The 22,525-nt window shown below is 41.1% G+C and overlaps 2 protein-coding genes across 2 annotated transcripts; both read right to left on the reverse strand.

Annotated features, from left to right (window-relative positions):
- Positions 1 to 1,332: 1,332 nt before the first annotated feature.
- LOC146983485 (dual specificity protein phosphatase 3-like) lies at positions 1,333 to 14,049 on the reverse strand. The gene is made up of 3 exons (XM_085785108.1): positions 13,735 to 14,049; positions 3,410 to 3,642; positions 1,333 to 2,353 (listed from the first exon to the last, which is right to left on the reverse strand). Exons 1-3 carry the CDS (start codon positions 13,908 to 13,910, stop codon positions 2,145 to 2,147), a joined length of 618 nt encoding a protein of 205 aa, XP_085641234.1. The 5' UTR covers positions 13,911 to 14,049; the 3' UTR covers positions 1,333 to 2,144.
- A 1,578-nt stretch (positions 14,050 to 15,627) lies between these two features.
- Positions 15,628 to 18,514, reverse strand: prl (prolactin). The gene is made up of 5 exons (XM_085785549.1): positions 18,472 to 18,514; positions 17,235 to 17,347; positions 16,881 to 16,988; positions 15,961 to 16,143; positions 15,628 to 15,878 (listed from the first exon to the last, which is right to left on the reverse strand). The coding sequence occupies exons 1-5, from the start codon at positions 18,512 to 18,514 to the stop codon at positions 15,690 to 15,692; spliced, it is 636 nt and encodes a 211-aa protein (XP_085641675.1). The 3' UTR covers positions 15,628 to 15,689.
- Between the last annotated feature and the right edge of the window lie 4,011 nt (positions 18,515 to 22,525).

Consider the following 22,525-nt stretch of genomic DNA (forward strand, 5'->3'; position numbering starts at 1 on the left):
GAACCCTGAACTGCAGTGGTCCTATTACTCCCTCTACGGGGCAAAGTGATTATTACATCTCAGTCTGACATGCAGTACCATATCTACAGCATCATTTATAGGAGAAGGCTGCAAATAATGAGTGCTCAATGATTTATAATGAAAAACTCTTGAAAAAAGTAATTTTTCATAGTTTATTACTGAATGTATGAAAAGAGCGACAACAATCACCAGTGTCATTGGATAAAGTGCACTTCATATAAGCAGTGTCATCAGCTGAGACTCGATGAAATCCTATTTTGACCAATTACATCACATCCTACTCAGTAATGCACACGATGATACAAAAGTCACAGGTTCGGTAATGCACATAATGTGTGACGCACATTCAAGAATGCACAACATTGGATTCACATACTACACAGCTTTGGCTCACATACACGTTCAAAGCATGCTGCTGTACAATATAAAACTGCATATACTCAGACAAAAACACACACTGATGTGCAAAACGTGTCGATCTAATATGTTGAGGCTACTTGCAAACAGATCACACATTGTGGCAGTGTTGAAATTACAATCAGAGACTTTTGGTTTCACTCATGTGGCAACAAGTCATCTGTAGCAGGCCATGTGTGGAGAATGTGAACATTATTAAGATGTTCAGCTCTACATTTGGGGAAATACACTTTGATTTTCTTGCTGAGAGTTAGATGAGGAGATTGATATCATCCCTATGTCTGTAGGCTACACAACACATGGATCTACCACCTGTAGCCATTTAGCTTAGCAGAAGAACAGAGAAACAGCTGGGTCTTTTAACATTAAAACTAAACAACAAAGCTCCTTAATTAAAAGTTTGTTTGGTGTAGACAAAAAACAAAGTATAAAAGTGTTTTTTCAAGAAGTTACGTTAATTAGTTTGCCTGGTCAACTAATGTCCCTGTAGCTACATTTCTGTTTTTATATAGTTTAAACAAAGACTACAAGAACCTGCTATTTCCTCCTGTTTTTAGGCTTTTTTTAAGCTAAGCTGTCTGTTGTCATTAGCTTAGTTTGTAAGTTTCTTGCTGCAAGCAAGTGGTGGTTGTTGTCTTTATAATACAAGAGCTTTAGCTTATAACTTGTCTTGTGAGCAGCAGCTGTCCTCAGGGCAGACTGGAGGCTACAGAGTGAGTTATTGGGTGGCCCAGGGCTAGCTGGTTAGCATGCTAACTCAAGTAAGAGAAATATTTAATAGATATGGGACTTCACATTGGTGTTGGTTTACACCTCTGGAGACGTTGTTGGTGAGTAAAGCAATGACATTTGAACTCTCAGCAAGAAACCATACATTTCCCAAACTGTCGAATCATTCCTGGTTTTCTTTTTCTTTAATATGAAACAAGCTTAATTTTATTTTTATTTTTTTTAAATTGAAACCATGTAGTGGTGTAAAATAGTGCTTAATTCCTAAAAAGTGCAGCAAGACAAATCTTTGACTGAGAAATACTTCTGAGGCAAGTTCCTAGGTTAGGTTGTGATACATGTCGAAGTTCCCTACAACATGCTGAACACAAAAACCTTTTTAACATCATCTTCTGGTAGCTACCCTGAAAATTTGATGTGCATTTGTAATAGCCTCTGGGAAGGAATGAGAGATTTGGCAGTGTTTGCAGGTGTGAGACCAAGACAAAAGGGTGCAAGGAGGGGAAAGGAGGGTGGATGAGAGAAGACAGTGGCAGTCCTAAGTATCACACTATTCACATAAAGTCAGATTAACATTCACTGTATACTTGAAAGGTGATCAGCAGGAAACCAATCTATACAGGATGTAAAAATATAATTATCACAGGTCGTTCAGACTTGAAACAAAATAATCTAATATTCTAATATTCAGAATGTAAGTGAGAGTATACGTAAGCACACCTGTGAATGCAGTGTACCTGGGTTGACGCATTACAATGTATGAATGTGTCTCTCTGATTAAAATACTTCACGTATGATTTTGAACTTTACATACAGTCAGTGCTGTCAACCTTCATCTGCCATCTCACTTCAAGAACAATCCCTCACAGACCTGCGGCTCGTTGAAGGTGTCGAGCAAGTGAAACAAAGTGATGTGCAGTTACGCCATACATTTGTTCTCTCTTACAGACGATCCATCTGCCGCCTCGGGTGCGGCCTCACTTGTTCCAGAACTTGCCCTTGGCGGCCAGCCTCTGGTTGAGCCGGCAGAGCTGCCGGAGGAAGCCGTCGTTGGGTCCGATTTCTCTTTTCTGCCGCACCATGGCCAGAGCGGTGTGGACGTCCATGTTCTGGCGCAGCATCAGGAAGGCTATGACTAAGCTCGGCGAGCGGCTGTAGCCTTCCCTGCAATGAACATACACTTTACCTGCAGGGAGAAAAAAAAACACAGATGTTCCAGTCAGGGGTGTAACCAGACATTTTTGATAGGGGTGGCCCAAGTGGGGCACTGACTTATCCTCGGGTGGCATGAAGCGTGAGCACGTGCACACACAAACACACACCCACATAGGTTTTGGCCATACCCATTTTGTCTGCAAAACCCATATCTACTTAAATTACTAACACACTGCAAGAAAAACTAGACAGGAAAATACAGAAAATACAAAATACTAGAGTGGCAACATACAATTGTGATAGAAAACCTCAATGAGAAAAGAAATACTTGACAAAAGCCAGTATAAACAATGTATAAAACGCCTCTGACTGGGCATATAGCCCATTATATTTTGGGGTGGCCAATCAGATGTCAGGGGTGGCCTGTGCCACCCAAGGCCACTCCCTGAATACGCCACTGGTTCTAGTTTAATCAAAATCTAAACACTGGTATCTGATACGTTTCTTTTTAGCCACCTGAGGACAGTGGAAATGTTTGTGGGAGTAGATACATTAAGGCAGTGTTTTTCAACCTTGGGGTCGGGACCCCACGTTGGGTCGCCTGAAATTCAAATGGGGTCGCCTGAAATGTCTAGTCATTGATAAAAGAAATTACTGATAAAAATATTTATTATTATTTATTTATTTAACTAATTATTATTCTTTTTAAAATTATGATTAAAAACACCACACACAATCTTAAACAACTGTATTCTATACTTTCACTTTCTCTAATATAAATCGAGTTCAAATAAAATGCAGCATATAAAAATATCTGAGCTGGTGCATCTTGATTGACGGGGTCGCCAGAAATATGTGATGTTAAAATGGGGTCACGAGCCAAAAAATGTTGGGTACCAAGTAACTTCTTGAACCTTAAACCTGGTTTTAAACCTTTCATTAGCTTGCTTAACGTCACAGAAATGAGAGGTTTTCATCATGTTAGAAAAGCTGTTAGAAAAGGCTTCTTCCAAAATGGCTGAACTGTACTGATGTAGACGACTCTACGTTAAGCATAAAAACAGGATTTCAGCTCAGCTCTGCTGACCTTTTCCATTCTTGTACGCCAGCGCCTTCTCGATGAAGTCAGCCGCCTCTTCAAAGAAGACGCTGATGTCAAAGTGGTCGGTGTCGCTGGCCGCTATCCCGTGGTAGATGATGCCCGTGCCCGCGTAGAACTCGGTGTTGGTGTTGACGTGCATGAAGGAGTTTCCCTCGGCTGCGTTCAGGATGTGGGTGACGCCGAGTCGCTTCAGACGCATCACGTTAGTCGCCACGAACCTGCAACAGGTTGGAGAGACACACACTACTGATTTTGACGTGATGATGTGACACTTTTGCATAAAGGTCTGACATTTGACACTTTTTATTTTGTTTTTTTATGTATTTTATCTTTATTGATATGAGTTTTGAGCAAGAGGAAGAAACTATTTTTGTTTCAAGAAAAATCTGTAGTTTTATATCTCCTCTCTTACACTTCTCTCTGGAGCTCCAGAAACAACAGGTCAGTGTCAGCCAATCAGAGGAGAGGAGGCTCTGAGTCTCTCCTAATGTAGAACCTAGACCTGACCTGTAATCAAAAACACATGGAAATCTACCACACAAAGAATTGTTGGGTTATTTTTTCAACCCAACAGCTGAGTTGAGACTGTTGGTTAGTTTAATTGGGTTGTTTTCATTAAATTGGGTAATCTAAGAACCCAATTTGCTGGGTTATTGTCGTTGGCAGTTGAGTTATTAGCTGTTGGGTTGTAATTTCCATTATACTGTGTTGGGTCATTTCGGACTACCCAACATGTTGGGTTGACGTTCGGTGGGAGGAGTTTCCCAGCATGCTTTGGGACAGTATGTTTTTGATTCTAAGTTTAGGTTATTTCTGTTAAATATCGCCACAGATGTTATCTGCTACAGCTACACAATCTTTAGTGATACTGTTCTACACACTAATTTACTAATTCAATGTTCTACTCAGTTTACAATTACTGTTATGGAAATAAGCACTTCGACACCATAAGTGAAGTTATGTTTTTGGTTAGTGGTCTCCCTTCCTTTGTGTGCAGTTTGTGTGTATGTTCTGAGGATAATAAACAGCATTCTCCCTGTAGTTAAGTGGTGTATGAGGCACAGGAGCTGCTACAAGATCTTAAGTTAGTCTCTGTTTGAGTTTATGTTAAATAGAACCCTAGCCTGCCACAATATAGTTGTTAATTGCAAGTTTGTGACACACTGTTGAGTACTACTCAGTTAGCAACCCAACTTGATTGGTTTAAAAGAACCCAGCAGTGTAGTCAATGTGAACCCTTAATTGGGTTATATGAACAACCCAACTGGGTTGTATAAACAACTAGGGATGCACATTTAGAATTTTTTTTCTGACCGATAACCGACGCTCGTTAACCGATTATTAACCGTTAACCGATAAGATTAAGACACTTGCGGCGCACGGCCAAAAAAAAAATAAAAAAAATGTATCGCTCCAATTTTTTTTTTTTTTGCCGTTAAATACACACGTGCACCGCGACAGCTCTGTCTCAGCTGATCGCGCTCATATGGAGGTTAGATCGTCCAATGTAGAACTGTTTTTATAAAGTGCAGCCAAACACCAGGCTGAAGGAACAGCAGAGCTCCTCTGACAGCTCCTCTGTGGAGCTGCAGGAGAGCTGCAGGTGAACAGGCTGGAGATCAGCGACGTCCTCGTCCTCTTTTTTTTTTTTTTTTTTCAGCGCCGTAGTTACAGGTGATTCACGTCTATGTCCATGTAGGCTACATTTATTGTCTGACCTTCCTTCACTGGGGCTGCTGCTGCACATACTGTCAGTCCTCCTGTATAACTTTTTGCTGGGAAATATGACTGAAGGCACGTGAACTCTGCACGTGTCGACACGCCCCCATGAGTTGACGACATAGGAGCTAATAAAATAAATAAATAACCGATAGTATTAATCGGTCAAAGTTCTTGTTATCGGTTAACGGTTAAACGGTTAATCATGTGCATCCCATAAACAACCCAACTGTTGGTTTAAGGAAACCAACCCAACTTGTTGGGTCAAAATAACCCAGCATGTGTTCTGTCCAATATTTAACCAGTGTTGGGTTATTTTTTAACCCAGTCGCTCCAATTTTTTTTTTTTTTGCCGTTAAATACATACGTGCGCCGCGACAGCTCTGTCTCAGCTGATCGCGCTCATATGGAGGTTAGATCGTCCAATGTAGAACTGTTTTTATAAAGTGCAGCCAAACACCAGGCTGAAGGAACAGCAGAGCTCCTCTGACAGCTCCTCTGTGGAGCTGCAGGAGAGCTGCAGGTGAACAGGCTGGAGATCAGCGACGTCCTCGTCCTCTTTTTTTTTTTTTTTTTTCAGCGCCGTAGTTACAGGTGATTCACGTCTATGTCCATGTAGGCTACATTTATTGTCTGACCTTCCTTCACTGGGGCTGCTGCTGCACATACTGTCAGTCCTCCTGTATAACTTTTTGCTGGGAAATATGACTGAAGGCACGTGAACTCTGCACGTGTCGACACGCCCCCATGAGTTGACGACATAGGAGCTAATAAAATAAATAAATAACCGATAGTATTAATCGGTCAAAGTTCTTGTTATCGGTTAACGGTTAAACGGTTAATCATGTGCATCCCATAAACAACCCAACTGTTGGTTTAAGGAAACCAACCCAACTTGTTGGGTCAAAATAACCCAGCATGTGTTCTGTCCAATATTTAACCAGTGTTGGGTTAAAAAATAACCCATATTGGGTTGTTTTTAACCCAACATTTTTAAGTGTGTAGGATCTTTAAGATAAGACTTATACTGCATATCTGTCTTTGAGGGAAAACGGTCAAACTCTTAAAGTTCTTGAATATCTAAAATTGACATGACATTTTTACCATTTTTCCTTGAAGAGCACCTTGAGTTACTTCATTTTCTTCTCACTTTTCTTCCTTTGGCCTGTGCAGCACTCACCCCACCCTATCTTTTTGACATGAAACAGTTTGATTCCACATGGCTGTAAAAAGCTGTACCACATAGTGATTTAATATTGTTTAAATTGATGCAGCAGAGGCCGAGACTTCTGGGGTCAAGCTTCAAAATTCTTCCAATAAATCAACCACATAATGTTTCCCTTCCTGCCTGGTACATGCCCACCTCTGTTAACTCAAACCCTGATAACATCATACAATTATTTCCTTAGAAAGTTCCCCAAGAGCCACACAGGACTTTAATGATGTAATGAACTTGTCTCGTGTGCGAGTTATCATGTGATTTCCCAAATATATTGTGTCGTCAAAAGGAACATTTTAGATTGAAAAATCAGTTTATTAAAGGACAATTCCGGGCGAAATCAACTCTGGGGTGTATTTTCATATCATTTTAGGTCTAAAAGAATGAATCTGAAGATTTTCAGTTTAATCGCTCCTGTTTTGCGGTAGTTGCATCTGTCCCCGCGTCCCCACGGCAGCAATGAATGGGAGTGGATGTAAGTTCCGCTGTTTAGGCTGTTTCCAGCCCTCAAAGCCGCAATTTTTTTCCACAGACAGCGTCAGATGGCTACTCAAACATGCACCGAGAAGTTTATTTACTTCAAGCAAGCCGACATGTTTGTAAAACTAGATCTAATTCAAAGTCTCCCGGAGTCTCGCGCGAGACCCAGTTGCCGTGCGCGGTGTGTTCACATGCAGTGGGGAAAGCTACCGTTTGTGTCATAAACACAGGAATATCAACTCTTTACTTGCTTCAAGTAAAAAAAACTTCTCGGCGCATGTTTGAGTAGCCACCTGACGCTGTCTGTGGAAAAAAATGTACACTTCAAGCAAGTAAAGAGTTGATATTCCTGTGTTTATGACACAAATGGTAGCTCCGACTGCGCCTGAATACACCAGCACTGCAACTCCGGGAGACTTTGAATTAGATCTAGTTTTACAAACATGCCGGCTTGCTTGAAGTAAATAAACTTCTCGGTGCATGTTTGAGTAGCCATCTGACGCTGTCTGTGGAAAAAAATTGCGGCTTTGAGGGCTGGAAACAGCCTAAACAGCGGAACTTACATCCACTCCCATTCATTGCTGCCGTGGGGACGCGGGGACAGATGCAACTACCGCAAAACAGGAGCGATTAAACTGAAAATCTTCAGATTCATTCTTTTAGACCTAAAATGATATGAAAATACACCCCAGAGTTGAATTCGCCCGGAATTGTCCTTTAAATTGCCGAAGTTTATGTGTTGAGTCAGCTGAGAGTTCAAATTAAAAGGCCATTGTACCGAGGACCAACACCTGAATGTTTGACTGATTGAATCAACATTGTCAGGAACCAGCAACTGATCCTTTATCAGCTGATGGAAAATAAACAAGGCAAGTCAGTCCTTTCAGAGTACGACCACGCACACGTGCTCTCTCCATGTGGCATGAATTAAAGAGATTTGATTGATGGTTGTGCACCAGCTGCTTGACTCGGTTGATTCAATCAGTCATACATTCAGATGTTGATCATGCCCTCCTGGACACAATGGCCCTTTAATGTCCACTGTCAGTTGACTGTCAGCTGACTCTCATCTGACTACGTCACAGCCACAGAGGCACCGCCGGTCCGATTGGACACACTGATTATTCAATCTCCCACACCTGTCTCCTTGCCCCCATTCCCCCACCCACCTTTGCCAGCCACCTCACCTGCACCTCATTACCCAGCAGCCCCACAGTATTTATACCCCCCCAGTTAGTCGAGTCACAAGATTGTTACATGTCCTGCTCAGTGCCTTAGATCTCTGTTAGATCTGCAGTACATCACACACAAATGCTTCCCACATGGGATCAGCACATCTTTTAAGAACTAAGTAAAAAAAAAAAAGACAAGGTCAAAACACTGTGCACTGTGTATCTGGAAAGTACGCATTGAGTGAATGGTGTAAAGAGCTTTGAGTGGTCGTTAAGACATGTAAAGAGCTAAAGGAAAGCAGTCCATTTACAGAGTCCATTCTCTGCCAGGGATTCACAGTCATTTATTGACCTCAACAGACTCTTCTGGTCTAACTCTCTCTCTTGATATTAGAATTGGTCAGTGCAGTACTCTACTATGAAGCACTGTGTCCTAACTGAATGCAAACTGAATAATTCTCAGTTGATCCTGTTTGCCATGTTAAACTAATTGCATTATGTGCTAATGTATACTCAACACCTGTAATTGTTTGAAATTAAAAGTCTTCTTAAAATTTCACTTGGCAGAAATTCAATATGGCTGAATAGGCCTCTAATTGCTTTGCTGTGAGAAACATATTGTCTTGTTTTTGGTGTTACCATGCAGATCTGCTCATTTCTTCGGCAGTTACCGATGACTCCCCTCTCTTCCTCCCGTTATCTTTCTCTCTGTGCTCATTGTTGCTAACCTGGCTGTGCTTGTGCCCCCCTCCGTACTTCAGCTCAATTTCCCTTCAGTACTCCGCCTGGGACTGAAATGCTTCCATGGCTTTTCTCCTGCAGAGAATCTACCGCTCAATCAGCGAACAGAGGGATTGGCTGAGGACAATGATGTTGAGGGTGTTTTCACACCTATTTCGTTTGGTCCGGACTTTTGGACTTTTCAGTTTCACACCAAGGACCAAAATTTGGTCCTACCAAAAGAGGTAGTCTCGGTCCAAACAAAATCGTAACTTTTGCAGTGTGAAAACAACTTTTTGTATGGTTCGGACCTTCGTATCAATAACAGGAAGTTTTTGTCTTCTTCTGCTCTTGATTTATGGTTACAGGAAGTTACGTCACGCTAACCAGCTGACTCAGCAAAGCAAAACTAGCCTAGCAGCCTAACCAAAACAAAATGAGCCGCAGAAGTAGGCTACATAGGGAGATGATGCATCCAGTAGGTTTGTCTTGTATAGTCTGTTATTCCATTTGCAGTGTGAAACCAAAACCAACAGGAACAAATGTATACAATGTAACAGAACACAGACCTTGGTTCAGACTTTCTAGTCTGGGGCCGTTGACTCGCTGTTTTGGTAAGCAACCGGAACCAGGGCGAGAGAGACAGGCCTTTCCATCAAAATAAAAGCACCAAGCTAATAAAATGCGGTGAAACCTATTAATTTAAGGAATATAATTTACAAGAAAATCCTGAGCCAACCTTTTTTTTATTGTATTACAAGTTATTGTCTATTTTATAAGTTTTATGTTGGTGAACACTTTTACTTTGGTGGATTTGGTGATTTCTGGATCCGCTAGAAGACCGGAACCAGAATGCAGACAAAATTCGGAGTAAACAGACACCAGGCTCTTCTCCTCTATGAAGAGCCTCCGGCGCATGACATACAGTACATACGTCATGACCAAAAGTTAGCAATTGGGTAAAGGCAGATCCAACAGTTTCACACTTCAACAGAGTATCCACCTACCAGGAAGTAAACATTTCTAAATGGAGAGTGGCTGGCCAGTCTCTTTACACAAATGAAATGAAGAGCCAAAGACTGGTTAGGACCAGGCCACATTGTGTCTTGTGTTTTCTTCTTCCTTCTTTAGTAATGATAAAAGTAATTTTATTGCTGTAATGGAGGTCAGTGTATTGGAAGTGCTCCTCCTCTTCCCTGCAGTTCCAGAGCAGCAGAGAAACCAGAGCAGCTCAGTGGACTATATGTAACAAGAGGTGTAGCATTAAGTGTAACGGAGGGTCTAGGTGCACTCACTCACCCATAAAGGATGTGCAAACCTGACTGCCAAGCGGTTATTGACCTCTTGGCACAGCAGGTTGCATCGTCGCCCACTGTGTGGGAGACCAGGGTTCGAATCCCACCTGGGGCAGTCCGTACCGAAACACAACGCAGAGGGCCAGACACCGGCTACATCAGCACTCGGTTAGCATCAACTAAGGTCCAGTCATGAACCAGTTCATAACAATCAGTCAGTCAGTGAATTACAGATTATAGGTCTGTCAACACAACAGTGTTGCAATCCAGCCTAAAATGCACTTCATAGCCACCACACACTGTGTGATGAAATAATAACCATCCCTGAAAAGACTCACTGTTTCATTATAAATGCACATTGCTTGTGTAGAGGGAATACTCTAATGAGGTGATGAAGCTTGTTGACACAGACGCTGCCGATCAAGTACTGAGTTTACCTGTCGGCGGGGATTACTGAATTTGATCCTGCAGGGCAGCCACCAGTCAAATTACCTTGTAAATAAACAGTGATCCTGATAATTACACACGTGAAGCTGCACAGAACAAACCGGAGGCCTGGTGGTAATTCAGCTGCTCATGAAACTGTGTCACAGTGAGCTAAATATAGAAACAAATCTGTATTCAGACCTGCTGCCTTTCCTCTTTCGCATACATCCAGCCTAGTTTTTATACTGTGTGTATGCATCACAGACATTGATTTTATTTATACCAAATGTTACTACAGTATATACAAATTATTTAAAATTTTCTTATCACATATTGCAAATATGTCTTTATTGTGCTAGATTATACTTCCAGTAGCAGAGTAGATTACGTTAACACTATTGACACAGGCTTCAACAAAGTATCAGTTTTGCTCTGCCTTGGATTTAAGAATTAATTTTTCTTTCCTCCATTCTCCCTCCTCTGTCTTACAAGAGCTCTGCTGAGAGCTCTCACTGGGACTGCTCCCGCCTTTTAGATGTAGGGACGCTAAAAATAGATTCAGCACACACTGGTGCTGATACTGAATGCAACATCACGCCTCCACAAAAAGTCTGCCAGGCTTTCAGACTACACAGGGGAGCGAGGGCAGAAACATAGAAGAAGGGGAAAAAAAGAGATGTCAGGATGAACGATCTGTGCTTGTATGCTTGATCTCCTCTCTCGGCCCCCTCAGCGCTGCATGCGTCAGTGCACTTGGATGTTTTAACCTATATTTGTGTAGACATTTGTTCTGATATTCAAAAAAACAAAGTGTTTCGGCTCTGTCCATTATGAGTCCTTTAGGAAGGCAGCAGAATGAAGGAGGCACTCTCCTGAAACGCGGTGATGACTCACTGCACTGAAGAAAAAACAAACATCTAAGAGCTTGTGTTTTAAAGTTTTCATATCTAACCATTTAATATTTAGAGGACCATTTGCTTACATGGTTATAGGCTACCGGTATGTACTGTTCCCAACCAGACACACTATATCTCAGCTGTCACTGACTTAAGTGTTGTGAGAAAATCATTTTGTGTGCACGAATTTGCTACTTGATAACTGCAGGATGCATCTAAATTCATAATTTTAATGGCTTGATGCTAACATGAGGATTATATTTTCTCATATAGTATTTGTTGCAGTATGCTAAAACATATATCCACCCTTTTAATCCATATGTTTTGATGCAGGTGTCTTCCAAATCAGTGTTTTCAAGAGATATGTTCTGTATGACAGTGTTTAATCTCAGAGTTTCACACTCTACAGCAGAGTCCTGTCATGTTTAACAAATTATAGGATTATTAAAACAGTGATGCCATCTTCATCATGGGCACCTTCTTTTTTGATGGTTTCATTATAGGTTAAAATGATTCCCACCCTTACAATTAACATTATGATTATAAATTTGTTCAACATTTTCAGTTTCATGCAGAAAGTTGGAGCTCAGTATAAAGATTGAAGAGACAGTGAACAAAGTCAGCCTGGCTGCGTCCATAGGTAACTAAATGTTCACAAATGAACACATACCGTAACAGCATATTGTGTAAAACTGGGTACAAATGAAATGTTGGGATAAAAGATAAAGGCAAGATAAGAAAATGAACTGACGAATCCAGTTTCACTCAGGCTACCCTCAGGTTCCCCTCTCATGCTACTGCTTGTGTTAGCTCAGTGTTTTTCAACCTTGGGGTCAAGACCCTAGGTGGGGTCGCCTGGAATTCAAATGGGGTCACCTGAAATGTCTAGTTACTAAAATAAATAAATAAATAAATAAAATAATATATATATATATATATATATATATATATATATTTTTTTTTTTTTTTTTTTTTTTAATAACTAGACATTTCAGGTGACCCCATTTTTATTTTTTATTTTTTTTTAAACTAATTATTATTCTTTTTAGAATTATGATTAAAAACACCACACAGTCTTAAACAACTGCATTCTATATTTTCACTTTCTTGGATATAAATCGAGTTCAAATAAAATGCAGCATATAAAAATATCTGAGCTGGTGCATCTTGATTGACAGCCGTGATCACGTGACTGCGTGTGATCGCAGGGTCGCCAGAAATTTGTGATGTCAAAATGGGGTCACGAGCCTAAAAAGGTTGGGAACCACTGTGTTAGCTTCATATCCATACCTCTGCAAGAAAGTGAATAAGCATGTTTAAAATATGTTGAATTATTCAAACCTGACAAATCATGAGTATTAAACACAGTAAACCTATTGCAATACACTACAGCATCAGCTAAGATATGACTCTTGCACTAACTTGATATCTGCCCTCTCTCTGCCCACTCTGAACAGCACCAATGTATACTGTATGTTGACAAATTTATTTCCCATTATTAGGACAAGCTCCATTTAGATGTGGAAAATTATTCTGTATCCTATATGTTACAATGAATGGATGATGGATACTGTGTGATTCTCATCAAACTGAGGAACCAGTGATGTTATTTACAGCCTGAAATATAGGACATGCCATTTAAATTCAACAGGGGGGGCTGGCAGGTGAAGCGCAGTCTATTTTCAACTCCATCTTCTGTCTCTGCTCCATTTTGGCTTTTTATAACGCCTCCCATCTCCTCAAAAATTCAACAAGCTTCAGTCTGAAGCCGTCAGCCATCAAGTCCCTGCCTCCTCTCTGCCTCTATCAGCACTCAGTTGGTAACAGGAAAATATTACTGCTGTTTTTTATTCTCACTTAAACTCCTGTGAAGTCTTGTGTGGGTGCACAGACGGACAGACACAGAACACCTGCCTCTGTGGAAGTTCTCCCTACAGTGGGTGTGTCCATGATATGGCACACACACAAACACACACAGAGTGAAAACAATAGACTATATGGATGTATATAGTAAATGACTATGGTATACCAGTGAGTCTATAATAATAACCTTATTCTAAGTTCTGTCTTTCATTCTCCTAACACATAGATCATTCATGAACACATGCAGACGCCTTTTGTCATATTCTTGAAAACATACACAATGAAGTTTTAGTCCATCATCCTTTATAAGATAATCACTTGAGAATATCGCAATCAGGCTCAGAAAAAGAAAGGGTTAATGCATTTGAATATGTTTTTCAAATTTTTCATCAAATTAGAGGAAAGCTGCTAGTGAGTCTGCTGTATGAGTTGAACTACATACACTGTAATGTGAAATGTCCCTGCCTCGAACAACAACAACATGACTGGAATAATTACAATTACCACAACAATAACTCACGCATTGCCGACGTAAATCCTCGGGTAAACCTCGTGGAAGTGTTTGGTGGGCCAGCTGTAGAAGCCGCTGTCGTCTGTCAGCAGATCATTGAGCTGCTGGAGAGACACCTCGAAGCTCGACATGTCCAGTCCCTCCGGAGCCGCTGCCTTCACCTGTTGGTTGTGTTTGTTCTTCATACCCGATCACCGAGAGGACACCTCCGGTAAACACACGGAGGAAGAGGAGGAAGAAGGTGGCGAACAGGTGTCGGTTTACCAGGCTGGAGAGAGAGCGTCGGAGAGCTGCTCCGCTCTAAGTGCGCGGCTCTGCACACTGAGCTGCTCTGTGGTGGAGAGAGCGAAGCCACATCCAGGGCCGGACAAAGCTTTTTAGTGGGCTGAGCTCAGGGGTTCCCAACCAGGATGCCCCAGAATGATTACACATAAAGGAAAGATTAAAAAAAAAATATTATTCTAAACACAATACTTTATAAAATAATTGTAATTAAGTATGTATAACAATTAAGAATTATTTATGTTATGTAAATGATAGGCTATATTAGGCTAAAAATGGTTTTCCTGTCCCACTCATACTATCTCTATCATACTAAAGGCAGGGCCGTTGCTAGGAATTCTGGGCCCCCTGAAAGAATACTAAAGTGGGCCCCTGCCCCCTGACTTTTCCACTTTTTTTAAAAAATCATTTCTTATTTAGCCTACTTTGTTTTGATGCTTATGCAGTATTACTATGAGTGAGTATTAGTCAGGGTCTTATGCAGAATAATTCAGTCATACAGAGATCAGACTACTGGATTTTTTATGGGCCCTACTGGGCGCTGGACCCCTAGAATTATTATCACCTTTCTCCCCTATACAACGGCCCTGACTAAAGGCCCCATATCCTTTAAAAATAAAGAGTACTATAACATGCCCATTCGATATCCCGGACCACCCCAGGTGTATTTTTTGTTTGATGGACAACTGACTGCCATTCCAGCTAATCCAGTTAGGCTCTTCACAAGAAGGTTTGAGAAAACAATTACTTCCCCTCTATTTGAAGATGAGACACGCTTAAATACACAACAGTCCACACAACTTTTAGTGTGATGTCACTGACTTATGAGCATCTTCTAAATTGTTAATGTAAGTATAAAATGATGACTGACACAAAGAACTTTGCTGTGCAAGAGATTATTTTTATTGATATGCAGACTTTAAAGAAATGTTGCATTCATAATGCAATATGCAGAGAGTAATAAAATGTGCAAAATTGCTGCAGTTTGTCATCAGTCAAGCAGTGGAATTAGTGAGGATGAGAAAAGTTATTCTCCAAACAGCCATGCAGAGAAGCTGGTGGCACCGATGTCATGTGTCACCGCCCAGCAGAACTCAAACAGAAGTCTAACTTGGAACAAAGTCAAACAAACCTTCAGCCTGGCTATGAGAGTCAAAGGATAAAACAAGGAGGGGTCACAGGCAACAGGTAGCACACAGATTTTAACCACAGTATGGTCAGCTGACAATACCAGACCAGCTGGAATCGTCACAGGGAAGTGAGCCATGGCACGTCCTCCTCCAGAGATCCATTAGTAAGGCCACACCACTTATCTCCCTGAAATAACACAATCTGTTAACCTTTGACTTATAAATCCAGATGAAAGCTTTTACTGCTTCAACAACTTCACAAGGAAAACATGTCCTACATCTTTACATTGTGGCTGAGCATCCGTACATTTGCACAAGAGCTGCTCCAGTGCACCATGATGACTAAAAGAGGTCATGACGGGGGGGGGGGGAGGGGGGGGGGGGGGGCTTTCCTGTGTGCACCATGTTGCCCCCCACCCTTATTTATCCTATAAAACTTCATAATATCTGCTGCGTAGCCATGAGGACATTATCTCAGATTCCTAAAGCGTGCTAATCTATAGTTGGTATAGGCAGAACAAGCTTTCAGAAAGAGCTCCCCTCTCAGGGTCCTTAGCACATCTGGGGTTGCATCTTTGCCCGGCAGCGCAGGACTTTCAGGAAGCTGTCGATCTTGTGGGAGTCCCGTCGGAAGCAGGACATCAGGAAATGGAAATTGATCAGTTTGGAAATCCTGTCTTGGCCCATGTCACTGTCTCCTCTGAAGGGTAGGGAGGAGATGGTCTGAGCCGCTGGGCCCATCTGGTAGAAAGAAAACCGTTTGAATACACGTTTTATGTTCACATTGAGGTTTTATAGGTTCTTCCACGCTAGATTTGCTCACCTTGTCAGACAGGATGTCCAGACCGTCTCCCAGGCTGTTGAAGTGATCCTGCAGCTCCTTGACCTTGTTGGATATGCTGTTCTGTGCCGGGTGAGGCAGAGTGTAAGCAGAACTGGACAGGAGCACCAGAGGGTTCACCCAAGCTTGGAGCAGAGAGCGAGCCAGTGACAACAGGTCAGCCTCCTGGAGGACAAGTTCAGAAGATATTACAAGCTGAGAAGAACTTATCATTTAAAAAATATCTTGTTGCCATGGAATTAAGAATATTTGTTGTCTGATTATTAGCTATTATAATTCATTCAATGAGTGATTCAAATGTCTTCAGGTAGCCTACTGTTTTTTTGTTTTTGTTTTTTTTTTCAGTATACTTTTTATTGCAACATGATTCTTTAGGGTTAGGGTTATTGTTAGCGCAGTCTCCGCCCACCCTCCTGAGGCGCATTGCTAATGAGCTGCTGGTTTTAAAATAACCAAAAAGGGTCGTGGGAGGGGGACTTTAATCTAATTTATAATGTAGCCAAAAAGTTTAAATATTGTTTTGGCTGCCATATAACATGCAGCACAAAAATGAAGTCCACTCAACTATTGTAATCCAGATGATTCACCGCAAAATGCTTCAGTTATGTGGGTGATTGCTGAGTTGAAATGACTCCTTGTTGTTAGCTTATTGTAACAGAGCAACAATGCAACAATAAATCAACAATAAAGTGAACTATTTGCTGACAAATGTGGTTTAGTGGAGTGTTTCATCTTTTAATATGATTGTGTTTACGCATACAGTAAGTAACCCCTTTAAAGGGAGGGATGTTGTCATCTGACACACTGCACAGACACCAGCCAACCAAAGTGAGGACGTCAGTGAAACAAAAAAGTAAAGAACAAGTGAGAAATGAGTAATAAAAGGAGATACAGTAACTCACGGACACTTGAAGAGCCTGCGTCTTGTCATTTGGTGTCTGCAGAGAGGAGGTGTGGCACATTGAGGGGCGGGGCATCATCGCCCGACCCAGAGGAGGGAAATTAGAGTCCTGGGAGGGACAGAGGAGGACTGTTATTTATCCTGTGCGATCTTTATTAACTAAGCTTGACTAAAAAGTTAAGTTAAGTTCACATTTTCAATTGGTTTTCACACATAAATGAATGAGAATTACTGGCTACCTGCAGGGTTGGAAATGAAAACAAAGGCTTTACTGTAAGTAAACCACTGATTAACCAAATCTTATTAGAGTGGCTAACAGGTCTAATGGGGAGAATCGACACCCAAAGAAACTGACCAGCACTTGGGTGAGTGTTGTGCTGAGGGAGTGCAGTTTATCGGAGCGCTGAGAAGCTCGGTCGAACAGGTCAGCGATGGGGACGGCGCTGCTGGACACCACCATGTACAACACTGCAGCACAGAGACATCACAGAGGAGACACTGGGTTTTATTAACTGCTGGAAGAATGGAAAGTGGCTGCGACTGGACGTTTCAGTGTTATTTCCAATTAATTTACAGTAATAAACTCCTGGGCTGTTGGTGATGCAGGAGGATATTTCACTATCTTTCACACTCTGCATCATTATACTGTAGGATTTTGAGAGTTCTTAATAACTTATACCAATATCTGTATTTTATATTATGATAATGATGTTATTTTATTGGCTGTATTTTTGTCTCTCATTGCACTGACCATAAAATTATTTTTTTTAATCAATTTGCAATGACATCTCACAGTCTGTTCTCAGTAAAGCTGCACATACGTATGTGCAAGAAAAAACTAACAACAATCAAATCAAAATAAACTGACAGTAACTATTTGGCCTTATTAAAGCAGAAGTAAGTGATATATTTGTGTTAATATAAGTCTTAAATAGTTATATCTTCTGACAGCAATCACTTACATAGAGTGTTTGGACTGAAACACGGGTCTCTCAGTCACTCTGCTCTGCTCTGAGCCGAGGAGAAAACATTTATCGTATCCTACAGTTTTTATCCAATGAGGAGAGAGAACGGCATGCAGGGCTGTGTGTGCAGCCAAGGAACGCCGTGAATGTGGCGACGTAGGGACGAGGACTGTTATGGTGCGTTCAAGGAAACTCGTATTTTTCCGACCGTGAAGTGGTACCAGTTCGATCTGGTACGAGTTCACCGGTCGGAAGTTACGAGTGGCCGTTATAGTGACTTTCACCGGTAAAACAGGTCGGAAAAACACGAGTGGGTTGCCTGCAACGCTACAAAGTCGTAAGTTGTGACTTGAAGCTGTAATTTACGATTTCAAAAGCCTGCCTGGAACGCAGCATTAGCGAAAACGACCGGACCACTTACTTCTGCTTTAATATCTGTGTTTTACATTGTGGATGTAAAACAGTTATATTTCAGTTTTCATTGGAGTCAGATGATTTATGAAATGATGAATGGACCAACAGAGTGTTGGATCACCACTTTTTAGTGCAGTATAGAGAACTGTAAAGATCAGAGACATCTCAGACACCATAGAGACAGATCAAATAGACAAACCAGGTTCATCTCACCCGTCATGAAGACTTTGCTCCCAGTGTTTCTCCTGTGTGCCATCGCTGCTGCCTTCCTGCCACTGCTTCATCCTTTTGCTCCATTTTGCCTACAATTTATAGTTGCTGTGCTCCAACACGTTGGTTATGCAGCAGTACGGCTGCTCTGCACTAATTGTCTGGAACTAGTTTGGCCCAGTTCATAATGAGAAACATAGTCAAGAAGACTTGAATGGATGCAAGAGGATGGGGCTCCAGTGTGTGTGTGTGTGTGTGTGTGTGTGTGTGTGTGTGTGTGTGTGTGTGTGTGTGTGCGTGTGTGGAAAAAGTTCCCTCCAGATCTTAATTAAGTGGATGAATAAAAACACTAATGTTCACACAGTGTTATGTAAAAACTTTAGATTTGTGACGTCATGTGAGGGTTCAATCACTGATCACCATGTAAGTCAATAGCTCACCTGCCATTAAAAACTGCAGTCCTTGTTCCACAGTGAGATTGGTGTGAGGGGGAAATCTTCATATTTACAGACTGGTCTCTGCTGTTGCTTCCAGTATTTGCTCATTAAGTTAATCAAACATATGTCATACTGTTAATTTATGCTGTAATGTCTTGAGGGTCTTTTAGTCTTAAAACTCTGAATAATTATTCAGAGTCGCAGGAAGAATCTTTCACCTGGCTCATGCCTCTCTCTCTGTTTCTAAGGAGGTTAAATCGAAAGCAACTGGACTTGGTTATTTGTCTAGGAAGACGTTTCACCTCTCATCCAAGAGGCTTCATCAGTCACTGGTCGGACCAGTCCCAGCCTGGTCAGTCAACCTCCTTTGAAATACTATGACCTGGGCAAATGAGAATATGCACCGGCCTCTCTCTCTGTGAGTCCCTCAGTTATACGATCTTATTGATTATTTTACCAAAAGTGGTTGTATTCAACTTAACACAACTGATTATTAGATGAAAATCCTTTTTATTTCTCTCTTTCATTGGGGCAAAGACATTTTACACTTATAGTGTATTGTATTTTAAACAATAATTCTACTTCATCTTTCTTTTGAACTCAAATTAAACAGGTATTTGGCCCAGAAAATTATGTTTTGTATAATTTGTCTAAAAAGAAAAGATCCCTTGAGAGCTGGTATACTTGGTCTTCATATTGAGACAGGCAGATATGTTGGCACAGCAGAAGACGATAGAATTTGTAATTTATGTGACATCCAAGAGGTGGAGAATGAAAAATAATAAATAAAAATCAACCTGCCTTTGTTCTATTAAACTCATTCGTAACATATAAAGTTCAGCTCCTCTGAACCCTCTCCTAGGTGCGGAGCAACAGGAACTTGACCTTTGAGCCATTAATCAGGGTTTGCTTGCAGCTGGCCTATATTTGGTTGTTTTGGTGTTTGGTGTGACTTGGCATGTGTCTCCATAGAGCTGTAACGCACATAACATTTTAGTAATGGGCAGAGGTGGAGGTGGTGGTTTTTTTAGGATCTGTACTTTACTTGAGTTTTTTTAATCAGGACTTTTACTTTTACTCTACTACATTTAAAAGTTAAAAAATATACTTTCGTGTGCGAGAGGACGAGAAGAACAACATACAGTACTCTCGCAAAGATTAGAGGTAAGGGCGGGATGCGCGGGGCGGCGGAGCTCAACATGGCTACCTCCGCAGTTAATGTTGATGAGGAAGACACAGAAGACGTTACCACAGGAGGCACTGTTTTGTTTTCTTAGGCAGACAGACGCTTTATTTATACTGTAGTTATGTTCTCAGGCAGACATGAGACACTTGATTTCCTCACTCTACATGTTTGCTCAGGTGGTTTTTTTGTTTTATCATACCACATCTATTTCATACACCTGAAAGTGAAGTAAAGAGAACAAGGGGAGAACCATCTTTTGTTGTTTTGCTTCTTTGTATGCATACTATACTTATGTATATTTTTTCACAAAATAGTTTTGATACTAAAATACATTTAATGTGAGCTACTTTAAGACTTTTATTCAAGTGATTTTCTTATGGGTGACTTTAACTTTTACCAAAGTCATTTTCAGTTATGGTATTTACATTAAGTACATTACACACTTCTGGTAATGGGCTTATGAAACGACAGGGAATATTGACTTATCTTGGAAATAAATTAACAAATGTTTCCATGTGCCCCCTGCAATGTGCTCAGTACAACAACCCTGCATGAAGGCTACAGGCCACTGTGAATTATTACACAACAGACCTGTTCCCCTGCTTGTGTGGATAAATACACTCTGTTTCATTATATTCAGTTTTATGGCGCCAGTCCTTAATATCCCAGGACATTTACAAGATGAAGTCAAGATCTTACTTTATTACAGAGAAAACCCCCTCAGATCCCACAGGGAGCCAGAGACAGGGGAAGAAGAAATCTCTTTAAACAGGAGAGAGCATTCAGAATGTTAACATTGTTTTTGTTTTTTTTTTACAACAAATGAAGCATATTTCTTTTATTTTCCAGCACATAATTAAAAATGCACATTATCTTATACACTTTTCTGAGCTTACTGTCTGGCATCAGTTGTACCTTGTCTGTAGTTGTGGTTAAATAAGTGTTCTAAAGTGTCAGACCTGGCCTGATGGACAGAGACAAGAGCTCATTGGGGACGTCTGGTGGACACATGTGGAACAGCAGCTCTGAGACAACTGCAGCAAATGAACAGATCAGAAGAAACAGGGAACAGAGGGAGAACAGGAATTGATGGCCAATACAGTAAGTACACAGAGTGCACATACATGTGTCACTGTGTCTCAGGCTGCAGTGTATAACACATAATGGAGACGGGATGTTTACTAAATAAGTATAAAAAGAATGAGACAGACACCAAAATCTTTGACACTAAATAGTGTTTGCGGGGAAACACACACACCTCTACCTACAAATTAAGTAAGGGATCACTGTGTGTGTTATTATATATTCACAGACAACTAAATGTACCATGTAGGCTACCACTTCTTCTGAGGTGATAGCATTCAGGTTTCACATTTGTCAGACATCAGGTCCCATGTTTGAAGAAAATTGTTCACATCCAGGGTCTAGGGGGAAATTGGATGCAAGGTTTTTTTTCATTAGTAAAATGAATTAGGGAAAAAAAGTTGTTTTTTAATTTAAATTGTTAAGTTTAAAGGGATAGTTCAACATTTTGGCAAATTGGCCCATTGCCATAATCCCTATAGTCATAGCAATAGGTTCATTACCTTTATTTGTCGGTGCAATTTGTTTTTAGAACGGCAGAGCAGAGGTCTTGGTCTTGGTTTCCCTCATCAAACTCATCAAATACACAATCCAACAACTCTAAAACGCTCTAGTGGACAAGTTGTGACCAGCACATTCACCACGCTATGAGATAATAACGGATCGTTACAAGACAGAGTAGAGTTGTTTTAGAGGTAAATTCATGCTAAACCGCTGATGCGCGTTGCCTTCAGGGACAGTTTTTCAGCAAGCAGACTCTGTATTTACCTCTAAAACAACTCTGTCTCGTAACGTTCTGTTATTATCTCATAGTGTGGTGAATGTGCAGGTCACAACTTGTCCACCAGAGCATTTTGGAGTTGCTGGATTGTGTATTTGATGAGTTTGATAAGGGGAACCAAGAAATCCCTTTAGCCTCCGTAGCGTAGCTCTGAGCAGCTCGCAGCTCTGCTCCGCCGTTCTAAAAATAGCTTGCACCAACAATTAAAGGTAACAAACCTATACTGCTATGACTATAGCGATTATGGCAATGGGCCAATTTGCCAAAATGTTGAACTATCCCTTTAAGTAGTTTTAGTTTGCCTGAGTTTCACGCTGAATATTGGAGCTGAGCTCAGTGCTGTGGAAGAAGCTGTACCAGCCTTATGTTCTAGGTCACCTGTGTGCTCTGCATTTCCCATAATACTTTGCTTGAAGCACCCCTCCTGCCAGACCCCGCCTCCACTCAATGTATAGTTTCCCACATGAACCATGTGCAAACATAGCAGGCTTCACCCTGGTGACCTACAGACTGACTTTGAAGGCTCCTCTGATTTTATCTCCTCCTGTAGTGGACACACTGTTCACTACA

Source organism: Trachurus japonicus, chromosome 8 (assembly GCF_045865225.1).
Source record: "Trachurus japonicus isolate A0001 chromosome 8, Traja_1.0".
NCBI lineage: Eukaryota > Metazoa > Chordata > Actinopteri > Carangiformes > Carangidae > Trachurus > Trachurus japonicus.

Bases quoted from the DNA above. Each gene is read 5' to 3' on its own strand.
- LOC146983485 (XM_085785108.1), bottom strand. From the start codon at position 13,910: ATGAAGAACAAACACAACCAACAGGTGAAGGCAGCGGCTCCGGAGGGA. The intron at 3,643-13,734 runs GTGAGTTATTGT...AACCTGTTGCAG, and splicing joins AGGATTTACGTCGGCAATGC to GTTCGTGGCGACTAACGTGA. The intron at 2,354-3,409 runs GTCAGCAGAGCT...TTCTCCCTGCAG, and splicing joins GGCGTACAAGAATGGAAAAG to GTAAAGTGTATGTTCATTGC.
- prl (XM_085785549.1), bottom strand. From the start codon at position 18,514: ATGGCACACAGGAGAAACACTGGGAGCAAAGTCTTCATGACGG. The intron at 16,989-17,234 runs GTCAGTTTCTTT...TGTCCCTCCCAG, and splicing joins CAACACTCACCCAAGTGCTG to GACTCTAATTTCCCTCCTCT. The intron at 16,144-16,880 runs GTGAGTTACTGT...CTTGTCCTCCAG, and splicing joins CGCAGGCTCTTCAAGTGTCC to GAGGCTGACCTGTTGTCACT.